Source organism: Gavia stellata, chromosome 1 (assembly GCF_030936135.1).
Source record: "Gavia stellata isolate bGavSte3 chromosome 1, bGavSte3.hap2, whole genome shotgun sequence".
Taxonomy (NCBI): Eukaryota; Metazoa; Chordata; class Aves; order Gaviiformes; family Gaviidae; genus Gavia; species Gavia stellata.
The window spans coordinates 1,358,777-1,383,017 of NC_082594.1; the positions used below are offsets into that span (position 1 = coordinate 1,358,777).

The 24,241-nt window shown below is 44.7% G+C and overlaps 1 protein-coding gene across 1 annotated transcript; it reads right to left on the reverse strand.

Moving 5' to 3' along the window:
• Window positions 1-243: 243 nt before the first annotated feature.
• On the reverse strand, window positions 244-23,906 carry LOC104258642 (disintegrin and metalloproteinase domain-containing protein 9). Its single transcript, XM_059823863.1, has 19 exons — window positions 23,837-23,906; window positions 22,972-23,066; window positions 22,718-22,782; window positions 22,536-22,614; window positions 21,940-22,016; window positions 19,951-20,146; window positions 16,585-16,659; window positions 16,415-16,486; window positions 15,678-15,847; window positions 14,624-14,699; window positions 14,069-14,223; window positions 11,751-11,919; window positions 9,720-9,812; window positions 8,831-9,023; window positions 6,961-7,066; window positions 5,270-5,453; window positions 3,946-4,023; window positions 1,823-1,934; window positions 244-356 (listed from the first exon to the last, which is right to left on the reverse strand). Exons 1-19 carry the CDS (start codon window positions 23,904-23,906, stop codon window positions 244-246), a joined length of 2,178 nt encoding a protein of 725 aa, XP_059679846.1.
• Between the last annotated feature and the right edge of the window lie 335 nt (window positions 23,907-24,241).

Sequence of the window (24,241 nt, forward strand, 5' to 3'; positions counted from 1 at the left end):
TTAAGCTCTAGCTGCCATCTCTGGTTAAGAGGCAGTTGTGACAAAGCTCTGTTCACAGATCAGAGCACGTTTGGTTGCATTACCCTGCGGGTTGTCTTTCAAGCAAGAGGAACTTGGTGGCCATCATTGCACCCTGAACGCACCGCAAGGCCCTTCATGGAAAGGGGTGCTGAGAACCTTGGTTACAAATTATTAAACGTGCCTCAGTTTTGCCAGGTGGTGTAAAGATGAATGGAGCTTTCCCTACCTTCGGATCCACTGAGCAATGGCAACCCTCTTGTACAGCAGAAAGGCCAAAATCAAGAGTAAAAGAAGGATTCCAGCAGCTTTTCCCATATTCCTTGCAGCTCCCAACACTTGGAATGGAAGACGGAAAGAGAGAACATCACACTCTGTGCACATCGGACGTTTCTGGCGCAACAAAACGCTAGTAGAAACAGCAGTTTGTCATATATGTTCAGATATTCATGAGCACACACACTCAACCCCAAACGAGCAGGTGCTCGCTGGCATGCGCCCTCCCTTCTGCTCTCGGGCTGGGTCTCCAAGGCATGTCCACCACTGCTACTTGGAAGCTATCAGCGTTCTTATCTTTCTGAGAAACAATAAAAAGCCTTGAGGTATGCAGTGTAGAGGCTAAGGTATTGCTATATAGGCCTGGAAATGGAGAGTCTTTGGGACTGCATGGTAAGGAGTTTGAGGACATAACAAACGAGCAGGAGGGTTTCCCATGTGGTTCCCTGATAAGGACACACACATGAAGAATATCCAGATATAGCGCTGAAGGAAAAGTAACATGAGCCCAACACCTACTTCAGCTGCAGTGTGTAGTTAGTGTATGGATAAATGAGAGGGTTTTAATGTGTGGATAAGTAAGTACGAGAGGGTTTTCATGAGGAAAGTGTAAAAGGGTTGACTGCTCCCAGCACACCTAAGCAACCGCTGAGGAGGCCCTAGCAGAAACCTAAAACTTGGCATCGGCCTTTCTCCATGAATTGAGAGGAACAGAACATTGCCACTTGGGTACCTTCCCCTCCATGCAGGCAGGTGGAATATCACCATGGGTTGGTAGTTGAAGAGCAGCTGATTAGACATACAAACTGTTATCTGCTCAAGAGAGTTGTATTTCTGCAGTGCCAGTGGGGCCGTTACTGCCTGAGCAACTTGCCATTTGCCTGGTCAAATAAAGAGCAGAAAGATCTCATAGCTCTTCGTCGTTAGCAGAACTAATGAGCAAAGAGGGTTGGGGTAGAGCTTGAAGGCTGTCAGCTGTTGGGTGCTGATGGGTTTGTGGAGTACCGCTGAGTGACTGCGTGGTATTTCTTAATCAGCAAGATAGAATATCTAATGTATAGGAAGGCAGAAGTATATCTCTCAGAGGTACGTGCCAGCCTGTTTATTTATGTCCTGTCCTCTCAGGATTGGAGCTCTGCTGGAGATCTCTGTTAAGAGGAGAGGAAGATTCTCCAAAGAGGGTTTTGATGAGCTCAGAACGACACCCCTCATAAACCATCTTAATGAACTCCGCTCTGGCTGCGTGCCCCCTGTGCTTAATGGAATTGATCTGCAGTTCGTGTGGGTGCCCTGGGAATAGTCTGATAGAGTCAGGCAAGGCAAGCACAACTGGAGTGATAAAACAGGCGGCGAGAGAAGAGAAAAAAATAATCTGACATGGCTAAATGGCAAGGGACACAGGGATGCCTGAACAAAGTCTGAAGTGATCTGACAGTATAGATGGAGAACTGCTGAACTTGCTCAAGGAAAAAATAAAGCTAAGACAGGCAGTGTGATGTGCAGAGCGGTCCCACCCCACCGCGCTTACTGTGCAAAGGAGGAGGTGGTCCACTGTCAACACTGCCTCCAAATCCTTCCAGCTTGCAGTCCGGAGGGGCCCATCCAAAATCGCAGTGACAATTTTTCTTATTGTTGCACACCTAAAAGAAACCAGATATTTTATGGCCTGAAAAAATAAATCATGAGGTGACCCTGGATTTCTCCGGGGAATAGGCTGCTAGCACAGCTTATTGGCAGGCACAGCAGAGACAGGCTGGATGAAATCCACGTCCTAAAATAAATTTGTTACTCTGTTTTAGCTGCCACTGTGGAAGTGTTCAACCTGTTTCGTGCAAAAGTGATAGTCTGGTGCCCCTGGTCACAGGCTGTTGTGGGCTGTGTGACTTCTACCGATCATTAGGTGTCTGCTACATTGGTGAAGTGAGGGCAGTGGGAATTCCTGATCCATCACTGATGGAAGAGGTGCTACAAACACAACAGGGAAGAAATAGGAGCATATAGAAGGTGAAAGATGGTTATATTTGCCTTTTTCCAACTTAGTGCTTTTTGCATTTCTCCAGCCATTTTTAATCTCAAAGTTGGAAAGCATTTTTGCAGTCTTTATTAATTGCAGAGCTACTCTGCACTTGTGAATGCTTCGACTATTTCTGTTGTGACAACATATTTCACAAATACATCCAAAGTTAATTTGTCACCGTCATGTGATTCAAAAGGTATGGGTTATTCTGAAAGACAGGATTGTGACTCCCTTGGTTGCACATTTATTTGTCCTGTCAGGGCTGGATTACTCAGCTCCTGCGTTCATCGGTTCTCACTCGCAGTCCGTAGCAGCTGAACCTCTCATGGGGTGCACCGAGGCCTGCTGAACAGCCTGAGTATCCTCGCTGTGGACCAGGAGCATAGGGAAGAGCTTCCCTGAGACTACCGCCCTGATTTTGGGTCATGCTGCAGTGTGGGTCTGCGGTCAGCCTCTGTCAGTGGCACACAGTGAGGTGATGCAAAATTGAGCCTCTCTAACCCTCTTTAGATGCTCGTTGGCTGATTTCCTATTATATGTTACTAGTCCAGGTTTGTGTTATTGTTCGGTAGTATGGACCCATAGCTCTGCTCCCCCACATCTCAAATTTGCAGGCCCATGTAGGTGGTGACAGTCTCCCCCCCAAACGTAGCGTCTCTGCTTCGAGTAACATTTTTCTCTCCTCTTCTGGGGGGACAGGGTTGAGGCTAGCTTTCTTTGCTCATTTGCGCAGCCCAAACCATGTAGAGCAGTAATTACTCATTTTCAAGGATGCGTGTTTAGTTTGGAGAACTGCTTCCCAAGAAAAAAGCGTGCATTTTTTGGGTTGTAACCTTTCTCTCTGGAGACAGCAAAAAGACATGGTTATTTCAACTACTTTGAGAACACTGTTGCCAAGAACATAACTTTCGATGGACTCAGCCACCTACGGCTGGTGACAAAGCAGAAAAAAAGCAGACCTCAGACCCTTCCAATTACAGGTTGACAGACTGCCAGTAACTTTTCTTACTGGTCCTCAGTAGTATTACAGGTAAAGGACAGATGATAGCAGATCTTCCCAATATTCTCCCTTAGCGTCCACACTAACACCCAGCAGATCTGCTGCTCATCTATGATAATATTTGTCTGGAAAGAGGGATAGGTACCTTGAAAGTGATGTCATAAAAAAATCCACATGTGAAATAATTCTGCCAGTATGAATGTCTGAAATGTAGGTTTTATGTAAGACTAAGTGCAGCCAATGTTGTACAAAACGTGCCATTTTTGTGGTATTTGTAAGGCAAGCAAAGTTACAGAACTAAACCTGCATTTTTTAGATCTCTCCAGCTCCCGCTAATTTAAATTCAGTAGCACTGACAGATGCAATGAAGGATGAAGCGTTATGATGTGGAAGTTGGTTTTCACAATATTTGGGGGAACAGAGAAGAAAAATGGTAAAAGTAACCAGCAAACAGTGCTATGAAGAGCTGTGGGTGGGCAGAGCAGAATCTGGGAGGACAGTCATGGGTGAAAACCAAAATAATCTCTGTGCTGCTGAACCAGGAATGATTCTGGACTTCTAATACTGTTTCTGAGAGACAATTTACACTTCATATACCCTGCTATTCAAGGATATGTAGATGTTTTCTGCTTACCCCTCTGCCATTGCATTTTTTCTCCCTGCAATCATTGTTGAGAAAAGCTGCGCTAACACATGTCCTGTTCATACATATCTGCAGAAAGAGGCAGGTTTATATTAGTGAAATAATAAAATGACTGATATTTGGAAAGGGCACTGTCTGGTGAATAGGGGTAAAAGTAGCAAGAAACAGCCTGACAAGTATTTTCAGTCATTCATTTCATTCAAGACTTTCCTTTTCCTCTCCCAAACAAGCACTAGAGGAGCATAAAATGAAGATCTCGGGTTCCAGGTTCAAGACAAACCAAAGAGGAGACTGAACAAATCCACTGAGGGTTACAAAATGCACAGAAACCATTTCTAACTCAGGGGCTGAGTAATTAAGAGCTGAAAATAATTGAAGGTTGTACTGGTATTAGTAGGAAGTATTATATGTGCCTGCTTTGCTCATACCCTTCCCTAGGTACCTGCCTGAGACCGGTGGAGGATTCTGGGCTAGATGGACTCTTGCACTGACCCTGCACAACCATCCTGATCTTTGTACATAAATGCAACACTATTTCCCCAGCATGCTCTCCAGCTCCTGGCAGTTTATGGCTCAGGAACTCCAGTCTTGTCCTGTCCAGTCCACAACATGAGCAAGACCTTGTGTTGTTTTGTTTGTGCGGTGGATAACTCGGAGCATCTTCATAGCTCTCGGAGACACAAACACATCTCCTCTGTGCAGAAGGAGAATGAGGGAGATATATTTTCAACTTTTTGCCTTGCAAAATAGTTATTTTTGGAATTAGTGTTTGCATTTGGTGGTATGAAACCCATGTCTCCTGAAAGGAGAACTCTACTGAATACAACACTAAGCAGCTCCTTTCCTTTTGGTGAAACTCAGCACTCCTGTTTTTCTTAGAAATATTTTTCCTGCCATGTAATAGCAGGAAGCTCATCCTTTAGTATGTCACTAGCTTGACAGGAATTTGGTCTTCTGCATGGGTCAAAGGGAAGAAGTGAGTCCTATTCTTGGAACAACACTTCTAATTCTTTTGTACGTACAACAAATAAACTTTGACTTTGGTTAGTAGCTTCAAAAGAAGAGTCCAATCCATTGCTTTTCCCTTCTAATGGAAAAAATAGCAGCTATTGTGTTAGCCACTCAGTCTCAGGGGAAAAAAACCCCACAAAACCAGTACAAGATGTTGCTATTTTTCAGCTGCTAAAGGAGGCTTTAACAGAAGGCACTGTGGGACTTATGTCAGAGATCAAGAACATCTCCTTTAGGAACAAAATCCTTCCATTTAATCTCTGTCCTGTACTATTCGTATATCCTCCTAGCTTTCTGAGGATACCTTGTTTCTACCACATGATGTGCCGTCTTTCACTGATCCCTCGTCAGGAGTGTCTGAAGCCAAGTGAAACTCGAGTCCCCAGCAGAGCTGATCGTTCACGGTAGTCTGAACCACGGTCTCGCCGTCCTGCCTGACTGGTACTCTTTTAATGTTAGCACACTGCACTCTTCCACACAGGACGTTCCTGGGATAGACAAACAGACTGCTGCATGGTCTGTAGAGATGTCTGAAGGCGTGGTGATCCATGGTGCTGGTACACAACTGTGCCATCAGCTATTCGAGCACCCTGGTACAGATTTGACCCATTCCAGCTCACATGCTTGGAGCAACCCTGGGCACGGTCAGAGGTTCCGGTTGTCCAGGGTCAATCCTTTTAGGCAGTTTGCATCCAACCACCTCTTTTCTGAGTTTAAGACATTTAATTAGTATTGACACAGACTCTTTTATGCCAGTTGGTGTCAGTGCCTCGGGCACATAGGTACAACCCTTTGGTGTATCTCTCCAGAAGCTGCAGAGACACTTCCATTTGACTTATTGACCCTCACTTTTCATGTGTTTTGCCCATTTTATGTATCGTATGAGAAATACTGCTGTTTATGCCAGGAAGAATTGGGTGTAGTTATTCAGAAACTCATCTCTGTGCCCAGAGGCGGCAACAGTGAAGTTCAGGTGCTGCCTGTATAGTGCTCAGAAGGAAAATAGGAAATAAGCTCAAATTCTGAATTTGCATCCTAGTGTCTCCCTTAATGATAGCAATGTCACTCTCCTTGGTGAACTGCCAAAGTGCAAGCACGAAGAAAGGTTAGGTACTAGCAACTGACTATCTTTGAGTGTTAATGTGCATAGGGATGGCAAATCTCCAAGGTCGTGGTAAACAATTTCCTTCCTTCTGAATGTGTCCATATCCACACTCAAATGTGGGTCATTTTCAGCAGGTCCTGCTTTCAGGACAGGACCAGAGAGCAGGGCTTGGAGAGTGACAAGTTCAAAGGTTGAAGGACTGCGCTCTACGATAATGCCCTATCTAGGGATGTCTTTCAAGATGTACTGACTGATGACTGCTGCACATGGCAGCAACATGAAAAGAATTAATGCTAAAGGAGAAAAAGGGTCAGAGAACCCGTTATCAAACTGAACGGAAAGACCCAGCCCTCGCCTGGTAATGGGATAACCCCTTACTGCGGGAAAGCTGGAAAGTGTTGTGCGCTGAACTTCCATTAATGCTGGGAGATAAGATTTAAGGCTGTTCTGGACAAGCAAAGAAGAAAAATCTGTAAGTTCCTGTAAAAAGGAAACCGACCTCACTGAACTTTCTGGGTTGAAAGTAAGGTGTAGGAAGAACCCAACTTGAAGAAACGCTGCCCCAAATTCCTCCTATTGCCATGTGCTTTTCCCCTTACTTTGACTGTTATACAGGTAGGCTCTCAGCAGTACATCACTCCTTCATCTATGAAAACCAACCAGAAAAGCCTAGCAGAGCCTCGAAGTCACACAAAAAGCTGCACTTCTTTTCCCGATAACATTTTTGCTTTTGCCTCTCTTATTGTGCTTAATCCCAACAAAAAAATAATCAAGTTGAAAAACTCTTAGAAGCAGTGTTGTTTGTATGCCTTGTACAGCAATGCACAAGAGTGGTGTTCCAGTCCTACCTGGCTACTGGCAGGACTGGGACACCTGTAACCAGCACTTACTCTTCCAGGCATTTAGTGTAGTAGGTCCCATTCCAGCCACAGTTCCCACACCGGTCGCCTCGAACGTTCACTTCCCTGAAGCAGCTCAGCGGGGCACGGTGGGCGGCTGCAGAACGAGAGAGCAAAGGGAGGCGTTCACGGAGAGGCAGGGACCATCCGTGCCCCCGTAATCCCTCCGGATGATTTCTGTGATTTTTTTCTGAAATGAAGTTCTAGTCAACCACAGTTTGCATTTGACCTGCCATGTTTTATGGGCAATTTTTTTTCCCCACCTATTCTTTTGGTTCTGGTCCTCTTTTGGACCAGAATAATCAGTGTGAGAATTAAGTGGTTAAATGAGTGGATTTGCCACCAAGAGATCAACCAATGATCAGAGAAGACCATGGTCATTTATACAGAACAACATGGAGCAGAAAATTGGATTAAAAGCCTCAAACCTTTTCCAAACCTGTTTTTTTTTCTTTATTCTAACTTGCTGTGTGACACAGGTCAGTATATCTTACATTTACCCTGAAACCAGAATCACCACGATTATATTCAGTATTTGCAATGCTGATTCCTCTTAGATGTCAGAAACTGCTCACAGATCTGGATTTTGGTAAGGCAGAACCATTTCTAGCCCAGGGGACTCCCAGTTTTTTCAGAAGATTGTTATATTCACCAAGTGTTGTATAAAAGTAACAAAGCTCTGAGGAAAGAAGATGTGGTCAATGCAGGATTCCCATCAGGCTTTTTTACAAGTTTTCAAGCATCCAGAATGTTCTTAAACCAACAGCCAGGCTCCCCAGCTGTCCTGCAGAGGTGGCTGAGATCACTGCTGGCCACATTAGCACCATGTAAACGTTCACGTGACAGTTCCTTTGGTGTCCTACGTCGAAACGATGGCAAGAATACTCTGCTTTATCAAAATATTCTGCCTTATCAATATCCTTGCCTTTCCCAGAAATGCCTTTCATGAGAAATGCTACTGGCTTCATGTGCAGGGGTTCCCAGAGACTCCAAACTTCTCATAGATGTGGTAGATCACAGAGGAACTGTGGTTTTACTTACAGAAGACTTTTGTATGTTCATAGAGAAACTTAGGACTCAGATTGTGATGAGCATCAGTGCTGTCACTAACAAGGGAGCGCAGACTAGAGCCGCTCTGCCGCAGCTTCAGGACACGTGCACTGGGGAAGTTTGGTTACTTCCCCCAGAACTGAAATAATCTGAAAGAGGATGTGGGCAAGTATTCAAAAAAAATCACACGCATGCTTCAAGTTTGAACCCGGGGAAATTTAGATACACGAATTATAGGGTGTGGTTGCTTTCAGAGGCATAAAAGTGATCTCAACAACTGCCTCCAGGACATCTTTGTTTCTGGGACTCTCTACTGGCAAATGGATGTGGGTGGCCACGTCTGCTGTTCCCATTGCACACACACTGGGCATGGGATGTTCCCAAACAGCACTGCAAGAAGTACTGCCTGAGAAAACGCCTTTTCTGTTACCCTAACTATTGTAAATACATAGAATCATAGAATCATTTAGGTTGGAAAAGATCCTTAAGATCATCGAGTCCAATGCTGTATTCTAGATACATATTGTTATATATATATATAGTTATATAGCTATTGTTATAAAATCACGGGGTATTTAAAAAGTGTTCTTTAGTATTTTTTATGCAAGTACTTATATTCTTAACTAACTGGCCCATCTATCTAAGCCTGCCTGCCTTATAAACAGTGAATCTTCAGTAACTGTGGAGAAAACAGACTTTTTCAAAGCAGGGGGCAGAGAGAGGGGAGGAGACGCGAGATGAAGTGTTATCTGCAAGCGAGAGCTAATTCCATATCAGATGGTCCGTCAGTTCCTCAGATGAGATATCTTGCCTCTGCCAAATAAAGCTTTGCATTGCGCCTCGTGGCTGTGACAGTGCCCATCGTAGCAGCGGTCGTTGTCACTACATAGGGTTCCGTCTTGCTTAAATACATCCATGGGGCAGGTCCCTGAAGAGCCGTTGCAGTACTCAGGAAGATCGCATACGCTCCTGTCTTCTCTGCAGATTTTTCCTGCTGGCTGAAACTGTGAAGAAAAGCCCACAAAATGAGTTTTGAATTGATTTTTTTTTTTTTTCCTAGAGCGGCTGGCCCAAATTACTGAAACCCATGTGGCAAAATCTTAAGGAATGCCCTGAAAGAGTAAGATGAAGAACAACAACTTGAATTTGCAAAAAAACAGGCAGAATAAGGCTGGAGGAGGGCATAAGGGACTAAAGTCTATCCTACAGAAATTGAGACACTGCAAATGGTGATTGCTGATACTCCAGCACAGAAACTCATGGTTTTATTTGTGCATTTCAGGTTGAATCTGAAATGCCTCTACAAATACAGCGTTGCTGGATTTTCCCTAAAAGGTCAAAATCAGCAGGAATGTAAATGAGGTTTTAAAATCTCTTTCCTTTCAGCCAGACTTGTGATCGTTGGACGTTTGGTCCGTGACACCAGTGCTTGTGTTGGGTTAGTCGGTTCTGTCCTTACACCCTCGCTTTGCTGCTCCTGCTGATGGTTTTTGTTTGACATCATTTCAGTGTTTCTAAACTATTTGTTGTCTACCTAAGCATGATCAGTTTCCAGTCAAGTTTATGCATATTTTCTGACCAGATATGCTGAGAAATGCAGGAAATAGGCATTATAGCACCTAACAGCTTTGAAAAACAATTAAATCATTAGTTTACCCTACATTACAAAGCCAATAGCAGTTGTTGCTGTTATAACTTACCTGACACTTGTGACAGCATTCGCCCCTGTAACAAGAAGCCCCCGGTGCGAGCAAGCAGCTGGAGGAGAAGCAGCATCCTTCTTGGAGGCATGCCTGGAAGTAAATAATGCCGCACCGTCTTGGTATGAGAGTTTCTTATTTGGATCATCTTCTCTAGCTTAAGAGACACAGAATTAAAGGAATTTAAGGGAAAACTGCTGTTTTCTGCTGCTCTTCAAACTCTGAAGGTTCTGGAGCTCTGCAACGAGGCGAAATGCGCCTCGTGTAGACACTTTTAAAACAATTGGCATTTTTCTCTCTACACTAATGCTTTCATCTCATCTCCTCTGTTAATCAGCCTACCTGCTTCGCAGGGGTGCTCTAGGCTCATTAATGTTTTGAAAGTACTTTGAAACCCTTCTCAGCACAATGGGAGAGATTAGTTTCCCTCTATCCTTTTTTTTCCTTCTTTCATACTTTCTTTCCCTTTTTCAACTCTTTCAGCAATGATCCACCATTTCCTTAAAAGTTCAAATTCCCAATCCCGAATCATTCAAGGTGCTAGAGCTGTTGGACCCTGAACTTTGTCACATAAACACGATTAATTACTCAAATTTTAAGGATAGCTGGAACGTAAGGGTATCTGTTTCGTAAGGAGAGCTGGTTAATGGCTTTTTAGCATAAAAACAAGGAAAGGAGACAGGAACAGTAATTAACTGATCACACAGTGATGACAAAGAGGAGATAATGGGGACATTAGCAAAGACCAGAGCTGTCAGGTCGCTGATGGAAAGGGTCTCCTGAAGAGACCGAACTTATAATATGGTATTTGAGAGGGAATGTAGGATTGTGTAAAACTTATTATGGGATGTTTTAAGGCAAATGTGGGGATGTGCAAAGCTTTGTGTGGGGTGTTAGGGGAAGGCCCAAAGGCAGGGAGAGATTCAGGTGGATTGGGGAGGAAGAACTGTGGGAAAACGGAAAAGAGGGGGGATGAAAGGGGCTGATGAAGTCTCCTGGTCAGGGCACTTGTATGGCTGAATCCCATGCCTGATTGAGGAGAAGAGGTCTGGGACCAGTTGTTGGAGATACCAGGGGTCTGGGGGCTGTAGGTGGTAGGGTTTGGTTTTTCCTAGTGTAATTTCTTAAAGCAGGTGAATCCTCTTTATCAGCAAGGTGCAGGGTGTTCAACCCAAGCCTGGATATAATATACATGCAAATCGCTCTGTGTGGGAAATGTCAGTGTGAAGGTTGAGTTTTGACAAAGCTACAGAAGCTTTGTGCAAATAACGATTACGCAAAACGCAAACAAGAGTTTCCACTGGAAAAGTCAAACTTTCCGAAGTGTCACAACTACATGGATCCTGGAATTCGAGCTGCGAAGATACCAACATGCACGTACTTCAGAAAAGCACTTCCTTCACTGACTTCATGATAAATATAACAGAAGAAAGAACAGAAATAGAAAAACTCTTGTTTTACAGGCAAGAAGATGCAAGTGCCCATAACTTGCTTGTATATAGAGCGGCTTGGAAGCAAAAACATGCCCCTTCTGCGGAGTATCCCAGTTTGACTGCAAAACCAATCGGATACTTTTCTTTTCTTCAGACCCCTCATTCTTACAAACATTAGTACAGCCAGAAGGAAAACACCTTTCCATGTGGACGAGGTATGGAGAGGTCTCGTCTCTGTCCCAGCAGCGTGAGTCCTTATCAGACACTTGCAGGCAGAGTCCACCCTTAGCTCTGCACAGAGTCTGCCAAGAAAGGGCTCTCTGTAGCCATGGAAGAAAAACTGAATTTATATCTGTATATGCTCTGCATATGTTTACACGTATCTTGCATATTTTGCCCACAAATAAAGCCATATTTGGGAAAATCCCCGCTTCAGGGGAATTCACAGAAGTGGAAGCCAATGGGCTCGTTTGAATGTGTAACACTTCAAAGATAATTTCTTCCCATGAGTCAGAGAACTTTTATAGCTGCAAAACCACCACAATTTTACTAACACTACTCTAACATGTAGATTACAGTGAAATATTTAATTGCTAACCTCGTCACTGCCACAATCACATTCTTCCTCTTTTTCCAAGACACCGTTGCCACAGAGTTCAAGAAGAAGTGGCTTTAAAGATGGTATGTTGAGTAGACAAGGTAGATTTTTTCTTATTACTTCATCGTAATATTGTCCCATAGTGCAGTTACTGAATGCCAGGCAAGATCTGTAAGGAAAAAAAAAAAATTTTATATATATATATAACCATACCATATACATAAAGTACTTGGTGGACTTAGAGAATAGATAGATTAACTAGCAAAGAGGAATATGGGAAATTTCAGGGGAAATAAGCCTTTTTATCTTTTTTTTTTAATGTGTATAGACATGGGAGTCAGGGATAGTTGCCTGGATGTGGGAAGGATCACAAAGCAGCTTTGAAAGTGCTTTGGTTGTTGTGGAAAGCTGAAGGTAGAGGACAGGACACACTACAGACAACATGAGATTAGGTATGATTCGTTACAGTGTGGAGAGCAGATCACCGGGTGTGAAAGAGGGATTTACTTGCTTTTATGTGAACGCTACGAAAACTACCTGGAACTTGCAGAGTAACCAGGGGAGAAACAGGGTGGCTTCATGCCTAGCTGCTCAAATCAATGGCAGCTGCTCATGAACTGTGCAGGAGCATGGGCATGAGAATTTCCAAAAGTGGAGCTAAGTTACCTCTTACAGAGGATTTTAAAAGATTAAATTGAATGTTTGTAGTCATACGAATTGAGAAGAAAGCTGAAGTAAGATGGTAATGTAGTGAGCATGATGCAGATATCAAAGAAAATGTAGACATGGCCCAAAACAAAGTGAGAACTTGCCCTCATCTTTGGTAAGCATGATATCAGGCAGCGCTGATGGCACAACGGAGCAATTAACGTAAGGAACAAGGCTGCGCAGACATGTCTTAAAGTGCTGAGGCCTTACATACCCCTAGGGTGATAAACGGACAGGACTGATGAGGAATAAAAATTGACATCATGGGGTAGGTGAGAAGCAGCAGCGGATGGAGGGATGGATGAGTTGGAAACAGAATTGCTGGTGTTGTGCAAAAATATGGGCATGGAAATTACTGCAGCCAAAATGGAAGCAACTTGACTGAACGTGCCAATTAATCGCCTTTTAGGAATTCTGGAAGAGCTATTGCCTAAAGTGAGAGGTTTGGAAACAGATACATTTAACGAGTATGTTAGGTTAACAAGGTTTCTATTTGAATGGATGGCAGCAAAAGCTGAAGGATCAGAGACCTATGGAACACAGTGCTCTGACTTGCTGAGGTTTTCACCCCAGCCCTTGTGTGCTGGGTCCTCCGTCACCTTGAGGCCACCAAGGAGGTGACTTCCAGGTGGACGGGATGGGAAGGACCATCATGAGGTGAAGCAGGACTGCTGGTGACTCCATTGAAATGGCTGTTTCAATGCTGATGTTATTGAAAGTGCAGAAAAATCTGCTAGGAGACTTCAGTTTCTCAAATCTTCAACATCTTCAGGGAGGCTTAGTTGGTCTCTGGTAAAGATAAGGGTCTAATACTATGCATGGAGCCTGTGTCCTTCTCATTGCTGCAGTATGTGCATTGCAGAGAGTGAAACAGACATGAGGACTTCTTCACACTAAGAAAAGGATCTTAGGATTTGGAAGCAAACAAATCTGCAATGAAGCAACCTTCACCGCCTGCTGAAGTTCACTGTGTGTTGGGCAGATCTCTAGAGCTAAGAGGAATGGGTAATTTTTAAAGTCATTTTATTATCAGTAGTACATGGAGCTGACCACAGGCGTGTTCCTGCAATATCATATGGTTTCTTTGATGCTGAAACAACAGAAGCTGACATCTACCTAATATTCTTCACAGGGTTCAGGAGACATTAATTAATCAGTGGAATTGGTTTTCTTCATGATGGTCGTATGTCGAGAGAGCAGGTACGAGGAGCAGCTTCTGCTATGAAGAAGCCAAAACTAAGCAGCATTTGGAGAAAGCAGATGGGGGATAAATGCTCTGTGACCAGTGGATCCAAGAAAGCCAAGTTTTCTGTGGATTTGTGTCTCAGGGAGAAGTGGTGTCTCTTGTCTTACCTAAATAACTATTTTCACTTGCTAAAGCATCGTAGAGTAGTTTAGGTTGGAAGGGACCTCTGGAAGTCCCTGGTCCAATCACCTGCCTTAGACTCCTTTTCCTCTGCCAAGTTGAGCTGGAAGATTAAAAGATGCTGTGGAGGAATGGGCGTACGCACCCCCCTACAGAAACACAGCGGTTGCTCAGAGGTGGACAGCAGAAGGCAATGACCCAAATCTCACCATCAGTAATGTAGGGAAAACCAAGCTTCACTTACCCCAGGGATGTTCGCATGATGCATCCTCTGCGGGTGCAGTTGCAGTCGCAGAATTTGTCGTGAAATTGTTTCGCGTCATCATGGCTGAAGCCTAAGCTGTGGCCTATCTCGTGGGCGAGTGTCATCATGTCACTGATGGTGTCGTGGCCAGGGAACTGCAGGTGGGAGAAAGAACCACAGGTCCACGTTTTCTCAAGTTGATGTATGTTGATGTGGAGAACTTCAGATCCAGACTGCCAATGTTTTGCTCAGTAATTGTGAAATTTGTGCTGTCTGGGGTCTTGCACTGGCAAACAAACAATTAGGGAAACCAAAGGACCCCTAACGAGAGTTGGTCTGGGGAAGCACCGGAGAATTCACCATCTCATCTTCTTTAAGAAACGGGAAAAATAAGACCAACATCACCTCCTTTAGATGCCCAGTTTAGGTGTTACCTGCTAATCAGTAAAAGCCTGAGCCCAGGAATTATGCAGAATTAGCTCCCAAGGTTCACTGTGAATATGAAAGGTTTATTTTTCCTTTCAGGCAGTGCAAACCCACGAGGTGTCCCCTTACCGAGACGACACCGATGGAGTTAATCTGGCACATTGTTCCCTTCCAGGCAAATCCCCGTTCCTTGTAGTTCTGGCCACTGCAGCGGGAAAATTTGAACATTAAAGAAATGCAGAACAACTTTATCTCAATAGTGGGATGCATCACCTGAATTACAGCTGGAAAATAATGGTTTGGGGTAACAAGGAGCTCCTTTCTTGAAGAAAAGCCCAGCATCACCCATTTCTCCTATGGGAGCCTCGTATGTAGCCGGGCTGGTACCCACAGATCAGGTGTGCAAGCACCAGCGATGCGTCATGCTAAGGAGGCAGAGCCACGGTTTATAAACTCATTAGCCTCCTCCCTACTTTAAAGGGAAGAGTGGCTTATAGGCTGTTTGAATAAAATACAATTATTCAAAATTATTTCAAAAAGATTTGGCAATATAATATATTGAATTTGAAAAAAGAAATATTCAGTAAATTTTGAGATATGTATTTTACTATGCAGAAGGTTTCTTTCCCCAAAAATAAAGGAAAAAGGAACAGACAAAACAAACAAGGTGCTAGGTCTTAAAAAGCAAATGAAAGAAATTAGTGATTAAGCATCTTGCAGTTTGAGATCTAACAACTCCTTCATCCTAGCAAAAAGGTTTAACTGAAATATTGAGTTGTAAACCATATAACAATGAATTATTATATCTAAAAAATGAGTGGCTTGTGTATATAAAAATGAGTAAAAACTAAAAATGAGATTAAAATAATTCAGTTACAGACAACTATCAAAACTGGAAATAAGCTGTACACTTTGTATGTGTACATGTGTGGAAAAATACAAAAGAGGACAGTGAAAGAGAAACACAAATTCTTGTATCAGTTTACATGACAAATATGTGCTGATTAGTACATGGACTGATTAAGCTGTTCCATTTTTTCCCACGAGATATCACCAGGAAAAAAAACTTATCAGCATATATATGCAAAAATGAGAAGAAGAAAGAGATGAAAATATTCTTGCTCTCTTCTTATCTCCCCACAGCCGGTACGTGAGCTGAGCGATTAAAACGCAGGACTCTTACAGCAGTAACTGGATATGGTCGTAATTAATGCGACCGACAGCATCCCTCTGACACCACGCGGCAAAACCCTGCAGCGTCTGGGCCAGGCTGTGGGCGGTCGTCACCTGGTCCGCCCTGGTCCACATCTCCACCGCGCTGATGACGATCTGCAGCTTCATGCGCTTGTAGACCTGGAAGACGGCAAAAGCTCGCATCCCCTGCAGCCGGCGGGGCACTGCGCTTGTCTCCGCGTTATTCGTGTAAGAACCAGTTTCTTGCTAAAGCTGAAAGAGCTAAGCGTTTATTTTCGTGCATTATATTAATTTAATGGATCTTTCTGCCTAGCTGATTTTTGAGTGCCTCGTGGCTGGTGCACCGGCGCCTTGCCGGTGTATTCACACAGAAACGGCAGAAGATGAAAACTCATGTCCTGTTTTGGAGGACGCAGAGCAAGGAGAGGATGAAGAGAAAGGGAGGTCGTAATGAGCTACCAGAAAGCATTTGGTAACCATAATGCATATTCCAAATCAACCATTTTATAGGGATGATTTCAAAGTTATTTTTAAACTGACTTTGTCACATTTGAAGCAAGTTTTTAACAGTTGAAGTGGGTTTTATAGCATTGAGGAACGCATTCGTTCCTGGTAGAGTAGCTGCAGTCAGGCATGGATCGTTCATCTGTTTCCCAGGGTAGCGGGTTGGACAGACAACCAACAGAGCAGAACGGCAATCGTAATTACCGCGTCATTAAAACTCACCGTGTTCAGGAGGTTGCTTATGGAAATGAACAGATGTAGCATCAGGGTTTCGTTGTAGTTGTTAACTTTAAACTGAAAGGGGAGAAGGGCTGCGTTACAACGCTGAACGCTGAGGACTACCTCCAAAATAACACAATGGCCATAGCATGGTGATAATTTCTGATGCTTACCAGCTCTTTGTTTGCGATCAGAGCCAGCTCCAAGTATCTGGTGGGCGTGGGCAGGCTCTGAAGACCGGGAACCTCCTGGAAGTGAACAAATCGCACTGCGGTTATTGAGGTATGTTCAGGAGCTTTAAAGCTTACGCCGCATTGCAAAAACCAAGGTGGTGTTGCTCAAACTAATCCACAATTTCCCTTAAGTGCAAGAACACAGAGCAATTATGCATTAGAGAAAGATTAATGAGTGTAACGAGTAATCATGGCGAGAGCAGAGAGATTGAGAGACAGAACACAGTTGTAGGTGGGGTTTTCTTGGTAGCAGGGAGATTAACTGGCATTGCTCGTGTTAAATCAGCTCACTGTGAGCTGCAGACTTTTGCACGTGCTCAGACTGTTTTTTAATCATTAAATTTGGCACCACAAAAACTGCGTCACGGGGAGAATTGAGTGGGGTCAATGCGAGCTGCCTGCATCAAGCAGCTCAGTGCTAGAAACCAGGAGGGTAAACAGCTAATTGCGGATAAAACCTGATCCTGAACTGAAATTCTTCAAGCCATATGAAAGCCACTAAAACAACTCTCACTCAGTTTTGCTTCATTTTGCCCAGCACGCCTGCATAATAGAGCAAATGGGAGCACGACCCTGTCAGTCAGAGGCACCATGTACCGCGCCTGGGATCCAGCAGCCTCTGGAAATAAGGTTTTTGGTATTTCTTGCTTGTGCCCTTTGCACATTTACCTGTGAAGGGGCAGCTCCGTAGTCAAAGGAAAATCTGCTGCAAGTGCAACGCGCTCAGTCTTGGGCTGGGTGGAGCTCGCGGACTTCTACATTTTGTACATCCAGCACATTATTTGCTGGTAGCAATTGGTTAATGGGTAATCTGAGGGTTATTCCTCCGAGCAGGTATTGCTCATTGGCAGCAATGTCCTGTCTCTCATGGGGTGAGCGCACCGTGAGACTGTGAGAGTGTTCAAGATCTGCAGATTTGGTCAAGTAATGAGGAGAAAAAGAAGCTGACCCTACAAAAACCTGGTGGGGAGCTTTGCATTGGCTGAGGTGGGCGTAAGGAAGACACGTTAGTGTTTCTCCTAGGTAGTTCCCAGGCATTTTGGTGGTAGAATAGACGAGGAGGAGTTTCTATCTCTCAGAAAGACGACTTTCTAAATGGTTTGGCTGTTGCAGAACTATGCGTGGCTAAAGAAATGCTGTTGCTTAAGTCATTTTAAGCACGGGGACTCATCTCTCTTCTCTGTTGAACAAATACCACTTTATTATTATTATAAATTATCCTCTTTCCCTGGCAGGTTCTCAGTAAATTCAGCGAAATTGTAGCATTTTATAAAACTATATTTCTACCATGGGAGATGATAAGTAATTCTTTCATCTAAATGCTTCATATTATTATCAGGAGGTAGCATCTCTGAATGTCACTCTTTATTTCTTTCACTGAATGCAATCACAGTACGCTGGCATAGGCCAGACTGTCGCTATAAATAATCCACACTCATAGGTACAACAATAACACTTTATCTCAGCTCTTTTGAAAGCAGGAACAGCAGTGACAAAAGTCCTTGCAAGCTCTAAAAGCATTCACAAATCAAAGCAAATAAACTATTTTTCTAACCAAGGTGTTTCTGAAAACAACCGCATCAGTAATATCCAATATCAAGTGATGTCAGAACAAACTAATTTCCTTTGATAACATGGAAACTGTGTTTCTGAACAGAAGAGAACCAGCAGATGTGTGCATTTTGACATCGCTAAGGCTTTTTTTCACGTAATTTAAGCAAACCGGGGCAGTAGAGTTCAGATTTGCTTACTATAAGGTGAATACTAACTAGAGGCACAGAGAAAGCAGTTGCTGATCTTTATTGCCAAGATGTAAAGATGCATAAAATGAAGTACCAAGGGAGTTAGACCCGGAGCAGAAGCTGTTCAACATCTATCACAGCCACCTGCAGTTAACACAGCGTGCTGGCAGATTTGCGAACAACTCCATCAGAGAAGTACGATGAACCATGATGAGACTTGAAATTATTCTGCTACTCAATGAGGGAAAAGAAAAGCAAACTAAGCGGGTGTAGCAGCAGGAGTCGCGTCAGTAAGACAGGCGGTGTAACCTTCCCCCCTTACTCAGTCCTCACAAGACTTCAGCAAAAATGACTGCTGGGAGAGAGGCACCCAGCTGTGGCCCCAAGGACTTGCACCTCCTTACCGCTGGAGGTAAGGGAAAGGCAGCACAGACGGAGCACTGGAAGGTGTTCAGGGGTTTCTCTAGAAAAGGGGAATTACAACCTCAGAGCATCTATTTCTGACACACTAATAAAGAAGATTCAAGCATTGCAGGAGGTTGCCCAGAGGGATCGTGCAGTCTCCATCCTTGGATGTCTTCAAGACCCAACTGGATTAAGTCCTGAGCAACCTGGTTTGACCTCAGAGCTGACCCTGCGTGGAGGAGGAGGCTGGATCTGAGACCTCCTGAGGTCCCTGCCAACCTGGGTCATCCTATGATCCTATGAGATGGGCCTTAAGTTGTCAGATGGGCTGATAGCACCCACATCCCAGAAGCACAGTCCACCTGCCAAGCTGTGTCCTTCCCGGCGTCTTTGGCTGGGCAGCCCTAGAAGAAGAGGGTCTGGAGGGAAGAGACCTGGGCGCAGACCCCTGGTCTACGAGTCTACACTTTCCTTTCTGGAGTCAGGCAGTAAAATACTGGGTTGTTGATAGATTATCTATAATAGAAAGTCAGTAACAATTGAAATCATTGCTTCTATAACTTCTGATCACAGCTTATTTAGAAACGTTATCTAACCATCTTTAAAAATAGTTAAACATTTCAGATTTGTTTATTGAAACCTTCAGCTGCTTTTACCTCCACAGCTGACAGAGATGTCAACTCCCCTCTTTATCGCTGTCTTAAAAAAATTCTTTTTTTCTACTTCCACTGTCATTTCAACCACCATTTTTAAGACCTGAATATTTTTTTTCAGGGTTTGTGAGATGAACTGGCAAGCAGGAAAGCAGGAAGGGATCTCAAGAGAGAAGCAAACCCAGGGCAGGATGATCTGCACCTGACAAAGTGCTACCTAACACTCCTCCAGAAACAAAATGGGGTCATCATTTCACAGTGTAATGCTTAGGCATGGCTGTAGGTATGGTTTCCATACCATGTGAGGGTGCTTCGCTTATGGTCACTACACAGAAATCCTGTTTGCTTCCAGACCTGCAGATGTTTTATAGTGTGAAACCCCTGTCATGCTCTTAGAAATGCAACAGGAATTTCCCCTATGGTTGGATCACTCCCAGCATTTAACATAACCCGTACGTATACACACGACCGTGCAACATCAACACGAGTGGATGGAGAGTCCTTACTTCGATAACAAGGATTTTATGACTCCCATTCTCAAGTTCTCTGTTTTCGGGCAGGTGATCCTTGTGCTCTTCGGGCACTTGGCACAGCTGACGTGAGCCACCTTCCAATGCCCTTCGGTAAATGAGGTGTTGAAACGTTGAGGAGTTCTCCACGGGCTCAATTTCATACCTCAGATCTCCAATTTGCAAAACTCCACTGCGAATTTTCAAACAGAGACGTCAGTAAGAGACGTGAACTAGATGGCTTCTTAAATTATTTAGTAAATACAGAAAGAAGCAAAGTGCAGGGTGCTCGTCATAGTGTGGCTAGAAATGTGGGGCAGCCCTGTGCATCTCACCGACAGGTAGAAACCCCAGGAGTCACCACTGGGGTTCAGGGATATTGGTATCGGTCCATATTTTATGGGGGTTTTTTTGAAAGGGGGGATATGGAAGGGTTTAGCTCTTTTGTACCACTGCTCCTGTGGGCAGGGATCCTGTGAGAAAATACAAGGAGCTCACATAAAAGATCATTTATGGAGAAAAAGTGTCGTGCCCAAGGTTTAGGATAAATAAGACAGCCTTGAGAGAGCAATAGTGCAGCTTTGGGAAAAAGTAAAGAAGCTGCAGATGAATGCTATATATTAAATGAAAGTGAGAAGGCAATAAAAGCTCTGTGCTATAACTCTTCCAAGGAGCATCTGTCTTTAAGATCTGTTTATTCCCATGTAGACACAGCAGCTAAATAGGCTGCATCTGCTAATAAGTTTGCATCCTAAAAAAATTCACTTAATCCAGAGAACTTTTGGGGTGCTTGTTTGAGAAAGAAGGTGCAGGTAGGTTTACCAAATCTCAATCTCATGCCTGGTCTTGTAAGAGAGGCTCAATGGGTCTTAGTTTTATCAGAGTTTGAGTTATTTAGTCCTAAAAAGTTCATAATTACTGGTTTGTGTATCACAATAGGAAAACGTGGCCTCATCAAACACTGAACTGGAAACCCAGAAGATTGCTAAGGCAGTTGTGCTAGTGCATTTATCAAGAAGGTCTTTAATGGGAAAAAAATTGTTGTTTCCCACCCTGTGAGTCCCCTGCATCCAGGCTGTGAAGAAAGCTAAGACTTGCTGTGGGGAGTCTGATGCCGGCGCAGAGCGTGGGCATTTCTGCTGGATGCTGTAAGTTGTGGACGGCTGCGTGGAAGGCTGGATAACTTCTGTCCACCAAAGCCAGTGAAAATAATACAGAATAATATTAAATGTTTTCAAAGTTAGGACAATCTCTTCAAAAAAAAGCAGCTCCTCCTTCCCAGGGCTGATATTTCTGGAGAAGATGGAAGGTTTGGGTTTGATAACGTTGCAGAGGGATAGCGTAAGAAGAGGAGTGCTGAGCTATGCACAGTTCATTTAAATACCCTCTTAATCTTCAGAGGAGAGGTTAGGCTGGTATTCCTTTCTGTTTTACTAATATCATAAAGTGAGTAAGTTCTACAGGAAGGACTTCAAGAGAGATGTTGGTGATGGTCATGGGTGATCACCACTTCAATTCTGATTTGCGGGAGACTATTATGCCCGTACAGATAGACTTTCTGTCTCATGTTCAGAGCTTGCACTGTCAGAAATAAATATATCCCAGATGTGGAGAGTGCCTGAAGAGAAAAGTTTCTCGAGCAGTGCTTGTCTGGTTTACTGTCTTTAAAGTAAGTCTTGGAGCTGTCTTGGCGTGTCAAACCTGGTGCCTGCTTACAGGCTGCCAGAAGAATATAAAGCACATTGTTTGGCCAAAAATTTCATTTTCATGTTCATATCTGCCTTTAAAATCTATACTGGAGATGCTGTAAAATCTGTAAAGCTAAAAAAAGTCTCAGCCGTGTTTGAAGGTTTGGATTTTAGTAGCGGGATGCAGCAGGAAACATCGCATGCAGAAGTGAGGGCACCTCCTTTAAAAAGGGGGATAAATATCCAGCCCCATTAATTTGGTACTGAAACCCTGGTTTTCCCCTGGGAAGAGCCCCACCTGATCCCGAAGCACGTGCTGAGGGAGACGATGGATCCTGGGGAGCCTTCCACAAACCCCTCGTAGTAGCAGTTGTCCTGCAAGGTGCAAACATGGCTTCAGGCTGTGGGAAGAGCTCCCATGCCCAAGTCAAAAAAACCCTGCATCAGTGAAAGGACACCTAAAACCTCCCCAAATACATCCTTCACCACTTTGAAAGGGGTATTTCACGTGCAAAAAAAAGTGAAGGCATAGAAGGGAAGCAGGGAAAAAGCAGGAGCCTGAGAGCTCATCGTCAGATAATGATGAATTTTTTGGGGGGGTATTTTGTGATTTCTCAATTTTTCTTTTGATGGAGCAAAATTATTTTAAAAACTTTTAAAATTTAAAAGGGAAATCAAGCGTGCTCATCAATCTGAAATTGTTTTTCCAGTTTTTATCAGTCTCTATAAGATTTCCTTCCTTTTTTTAAACAAGTGGTGTAAAAATAACAGATTTTTTTGGAAACGGAAAGCCATCCCTTGCTTACATCCACTGGTGTATTCAGATGAGCCTGCGCGGAGAAGGGTCATTTAGTTCTGCCCATTGGCGCATCCTTGACAGACATCTAAATTTACCTGAATATATGGAAACTCAGTTATCAGGTCTCCCTCCGGACTGTACGTAAAAACCGGGATGTCCTTGGCTATCAAATTTCTGAAAAGCAAAGCAGAAATCCTCAGTGCGGGTTAATTAATTCCCCATAATCGTCCTGTGCAAAAAACACAGCAGAGGAAGGAAAACTGGGGAAGAGCCTTACTTTGCCTGCGTCAGATGGACGACGTGGTGGTTTCCTTCTGCCGTTATTAAATAGGACGTGTCCCCCTGGAACGGCCGAGGCACTGATTCATTTCAGAAATTAATCCAACAGTGGAAACACTGTTTACAGGCTGATTTTGCCTGATTTTTGGCAGTCTCCTCACTCCGCTCTCCCTTCGGCACCCACCTGCCGACTCTGCAGAAGCTGTGGTCTAGACCCATCGTCTAAAAAATGTTTCCTAAAAGGCAAATTACCTCTGTGAAGGTCCCGTCCTTTGCCTCCAGCCGCCTGGGCACTGTAAGTTCGGAGTAGATGATTCTCGATGCTTCAGTAAAAGCTGAAAGAGATTCTGCATTTAGGGGAAAAAAGGGCATTAATCACACCAGGCAATGAAGGATTTCCCACCCCTGCAGTGCAGAAGGAGGATTTTAAGTGGAAGGTTGAAAAATTTGGCGCATTTAAATTTTGCGAGTCCATCTGTCTTCAATGAGAGGTATAAAGGAGGTGGTTGGGCCACTCTCTGCTGTTCATGTTGGCTTATAATGAAGCTTAGGACACAAGAAACTGCAGAGAACATTTTTTAAAAAGGGGCAAAGCGAGATGACTTCTGTAATTACAAGGTGCTGAGCCCAGCGTGCATCCCCCTGCTCGCATCCCCAGCCCATGTTCTCCAGCCCTCGCCCCTCCATGCTTGTCCCCAGCTTGCACCCCCCCACCTTCATCCCTGCCCTTGCATCCCCCATCCTCATCCTCCACCCATACGCCCCAGCCCGTGCCCCCCACCCCACTTTCCTCTGACCCAGGTCCCCAAGCCCACGTCCCCCGTCCCACGTCCCCAGCCTGCATCCCTCATCCCACACCCCTCCACCTGTTGTCCCCCACATCCCTCCACACATATCCCCACGCCCGCATCTCCCAGCACACGTCCTCCTGTGCATGTCCCCCACCCACATCCCCCCATGCACGTCCCCCATCCCTTGTCACCCCATGCATGCCCCCCCACATCCCCTTGCCCACTTTGCATCCCACCTCCCTCCACCCACATCCCCCGGTGCCTCTCCACCCTGCCCCTTGGGGTACCCCAGCCCTGCTCCATCCTCCCGTCTCCCCGACACTCACCTGGGCTGAGGAGCAGGATCAGTGCCGTGACCCACACGCCCTTTGGGGGTGGGCAGCGCCCTGTCCCCATCCCTGTGCCCCTCCAGGCCAGGCCAGCCCTGTGGGGACACTCCATCAGCACGGCCCCCACCCCACCCTCCCGTGGCCTCAGCCCACCCCAGGGGGTTGTCACCCTGTTTCCATCCCTACCGCCTTACTTGGCTGTGGCCCCATCTCACCCCTCCCAGCGGCCCTACTCCCCATCTCCCCTGACCCCTTGTATCCCCCCCCCAACTGCCACCAGACCCTCCAGCCCCGAGCTGCGCCCAAGCCCCTGCTCTTGCCCTCATCCAGCTCCACTCCTGCACCGCCAGCTGGCACTGGGGACCCTCTGTGTCCTGTCCCCACCAGGACCTGTCCTATCCC